Here is a 4,079-nt window from a genome sequence, read left to right on the forward strand (position 1 = left end):
TTTAAGTATCGTTCGACTGTTAAGAGTTAAACTGCTTCATTTTGTTAGAATTATATTTAAACTGTGTTTTGGATAAAGTTTGCTTTGATAAAAAGATCCCTAACTTGTCAGTGGAATCACTCCAGGAGTGAAACATCCTATTCTCACATTTATGCCAAAATAGAAAAATTGTTGGGTTCTGGTCTGGTTTCCTAATATAATTTGGGACTCTGGTCCAGGACCCTCACACTAGGTTAATGTCCTCACTCACTAAGCTGTAAGTCTGTGAGCCACAGATTGTTAGCAAACCTTCCTCTGTGTTTATTTCATTTGCAATGCAGTGATATTGTAGCCTTTCTATATATTGTTCCCAGTCACAGGCCTCTGGGTCGAATGGCTCGATCTTCCCCATCATCGACATTGCGAAATGAGTATAGCTTACTACTTCTTACTCCCAACACTCAAGTCTCCTCCCCTTCCAGCTGGACTCAATGGGCCCTGACAGCATTGCTGTTTTGCTTCGTCGCCAGTGTAATAGATTGAGGAGGACTCGATGCAGCTTTAACAATAAAGGCTTTATTGCCAACAGAGTATTTATATACGGACACAACAAGGTAAGACTGGACCACAAGTGGACTCCTAGGCTCCAACTGCCTGTCCCCCCTCCACCCGTGGTCCATCCCCCCCCCCCCCCCCCCCCCCCCCGCCCACTGCCAATTGGCTCAGCTTCCTGCTGGAGCTATCCATAGCATCCTTGCCGGTCATGTGGCCCTCGGAACATACCCCCACCCTTCAAGGGCCGCGCTACTACTGAGAGAATTGTTTAAGGTCAGCTTGTAATTCAGGAATAGGAAGAGACTGGAATGAGGCCGGAGGGCGTTCTCTGACAGGGTCAGTTGAAGGTGATTCAGTTCCTTAACGTATGCATTGCCTGATGCTGTCCATAGAACACTAAGCAGCATCATCAGAGCCCTGTAAATGCTTGGCTAGATCTGCAAGTTGACACCTCTTTTGTCCCTCTGGCGTTCACAGAGCAAAGTTGTGCACAGACAGACTGTGTGCCCACTGATAGTGAAGGTAGACGGAATATCTGGAACTTGGTGGGAGAGTGCCAGTGGCTGCTGGAAGCTGATAGTCATGCCAAATTGTCGGGAAAATGGCTCACAATTATTGGCGTGAACCAAAGGAACAAAATCATCATAATTAGAAGATTTATATGAATTTATATATAAAACCTGTGGCCGTCCTGATAAATCACATGATTGAAACATAATTGAGCTGATGATAGGAATCAGTTGATCTACAATAGACCCAGACGTTAGAAAACTCTCGGAAATGGGAACCTTCAGGGATCAAAGGTTCAAACTTGCCAAGTTCCACCAAGCATGTTACATTCAGCACTTGCCCTTACTCGAATGATTCATGTCCCGAAATGGTATTTTCTGAAATTATCTACCTCATTTTAATGTCAGTTTATCAGTCGTAACTGCTGCCATCATCTCCCAGGAGAGACAGTTCCAAAGGTTGAGCACTGACACACGGATTAGTTTTGACTTCCCTTCGGGTACAGAGATGCAAACTTGCTTGGCACTGGAGGAAATGGCTTATCACGGTCACCCTCAGCTAGACATAAAACCATCGCATTGACATAAAACCTTTCATAGCCTCAGGCTGTCCCAAAGCGCTTTACAGCCAGGGAAACAGTTTTGAAATGTTCAATACTGAAGTAATGAAGGAAACAATTTTTTACACAGCAAGATCCCCCAAACAACACTGAGATTAAGGGCAGGATTTTACGGCCTCGCTCGTCCCAAAACCATAAAATCCCACCTGAGGGCGGCACGGTAGCACAGTGGTTAGCACTGCTGCTTCACAGCTCCAGGGACCTGGGTTCGAATCCCGGCTCGGGTCACTGTCTGTGTGGAGTTTGCACATTCTCCTCGTGTCTGCGTGGGTTTCCTCCGGGTGCTCCGGTTTCCTCCCACAGTCCAAAGATGTGCGGGTTGGGTTGATTGGCCATGCTAAAATTGCCCTTGGTGTCCTGGGATGCGTAGATTGGAGGGATTAGCGGGTAAAATGTGTAGGGATGTGGGGGTGGGGCCTGGGTGGGATTGTGGTCGGTGCAGACTTGATGGGCTGAATGGCCTCTTTCTGTACTGTAGGGTTTCTATGATTTCTATGATGAGGTCAACAGACCTTTCCATGGTTCACCCCTCACCCACTCCTATTCCCGTTGCGGGCGGAACGGGGAAATTCTGGCCCATCATTGGATCATCTTTTCAGAAGGTTGGTTGGGGGACAATTGGTCGGGAGTCCTCTTCTTTCAAGATATCAGCACAGGGTGCTTTGTGTCTTCCTTGGAGATTTCCACTTCCATCTGGAACACTGCACCTCCAACAGTGCAGCACCCATTCAGTACTGCGCCAGAATGCCAACCTCGATTTTGGGCTCATTTTGCTGGAGTGGGGCTCGAACTCACAACCTTCTGATCAGAGACAAGAGTCCTACCCGCTGTAACAGTGCTGCCACCTGCATCAGGTAATCTCTTCAGCATCTGAAAAGTAGTAATCATCTAACTTCTCAACCTACTTCCCAGTGAGAAAATGTCTACCTTTATCATAGACTCCTTAAAGTGCAGAAGGAGGCTATTTGGCCCATCATGAGGTCGATAGCTCCCCCCAGCCCAACTGATCCCCGATTGCAGAGTGTGTAGCTCTGCTCACCCACCTGCCTACCCTTAGGCCCTGCCTCATTATGGCCCCTCCACTCCCCTTAGGCCCCACCTCCATCATGGCCCCGCTCCTTGGCTTTGCCCGGTGCCCGGTGGGCAGTGCCAGGGTGCCTGGTGGGCAGTGTCAGAATGCCTAGTGGCACTGCCAGTCTGGCACTGCCCCTAGGTCGCTGCTCCCCCATGCCCTTGACCACCAGGGGCCTCAATGGCCTCCAGTCCTACCGGCGAGGCCACCCTGTCAAGTTCCCATTGATGGAGACCATGCATGATCCTCGCCGATGAAGACCTTCACCTGCAAGGCTGTTAAGGCAAGTGAGCCTGGACAATGACATCCCCGGCTCACTAACTATCAGCAGAAATCCGGGGCCGATAAGATCGCAAGTGGCGAGAAACCGAATGTGATCCTGATATTTTGCCTCTTGCGCGATCTTACTGGCTTACTCCGGCCATCTACTGGCATGATGAGCCAGTAAGATCGCCCCCCCCCCCTCCCAATATCTTTGGACTGTGGGAGGAAACCGGAGCACCTGGAGGAAACCCACGCAGACACGAGGAGAAAGTGCAGACTCCACACAGACAGTGACCCGAGCTGGGATTCGAACCCGGAGCTGTGAGGCAGCAGTGCTAACCCACTGTGCCACCGGGACACCCGCTTTTTGGACTAGAGGGTGTTATATTGGGGGTGTCATGGAGTTTGGTATTAGATCCGCTGCTTTTCCTGACCCACGTTGATGACTTAAACCTGGGTGTACATGACACAGTCTGAAAATTTACACATGGCACAAAGCTTTATTTTAGCTCATTCACAGGATGTGGGTGTCGCTGCCTAGGCCAGCACTTATTGACCATCCCTAAGTGCCCTTGAGAAGGTGGTGATGAGCTGCCTTCTTGAGCTGCTGGGGTGAGAAGAGGAAGGTGGGAGTGGGTGGTGAGGACTAAGCCGACAGCACGGGAATCCACTGGGGTCAAAACTCCCCGCAAGCAGCTGGCCACCAAGGCTGCCCGCAAGAGTGCCCCGGCCACTGGCGGCTTGAAGAAGCCGCACCGATACTGGTCCAGCACCGTGGCGCTGCGGGAGATCCACCAATACCAGCAGTCTACCGAGCTGCTGATCTGCAAGCTGCCTGTCCAGCACCTGGGGCAAGAGATCACCCAAGACTTCAATATCAATCTGCGATTCCAGAGCTCTGCCGTCATGGCCCTGCAGGAGGCCAGCGAGGCTTACCTGGTGGGGCTCTTCGAGGAGATCAACCTGTGCACCATCCATGCCAAGCGGGTCACCATCATGCCCAAGGACATCCAGCTGGCCCGGCACATCCAGCTCAGATTAGAAACTCCCTTTCCCAAAAGTCAAAAACAGTCACAATAA

The 4,079-nt window shown here is 50.7% G+C and overlaps 1 protein-coding gene across 1 annotated transcript; it reads left to right on the top strand.

Annotated features, from left to right (window-relative positions):
* Window positions 1-2,988: 2,988 nt before the first annotated feature.
* LOC144480145 (histone H3-like) lies at window positions 2,989-4,079 on the top strand. Its single transcript, XM_078199290.1, has 2 exons — window positions 2,989-3,022; window positions 3,604-4,079. The coding sequence occupies exons 1-2, from the start codon at window positions 2,989-2,991 to the stop codon at window positions 4,077-4,079; spliced, it is 510 nt and encodes a 169-aa protein (XP_078055416.1).

This window comes from Mustelus asterias, chromosome 28 (assembly GCF_964213995.1).
Source record: "Mustelus asterias chromosome 28, sMusAst1.hap1.1, whole genome shotgun sequence".
Classification (NCBI taxonomy): Eukaryota; Metazoa; Chordata; class Chondrichthyes; order Carcharhiniformes; family Triakidae; genus Mustelus; species Mustelus asterias.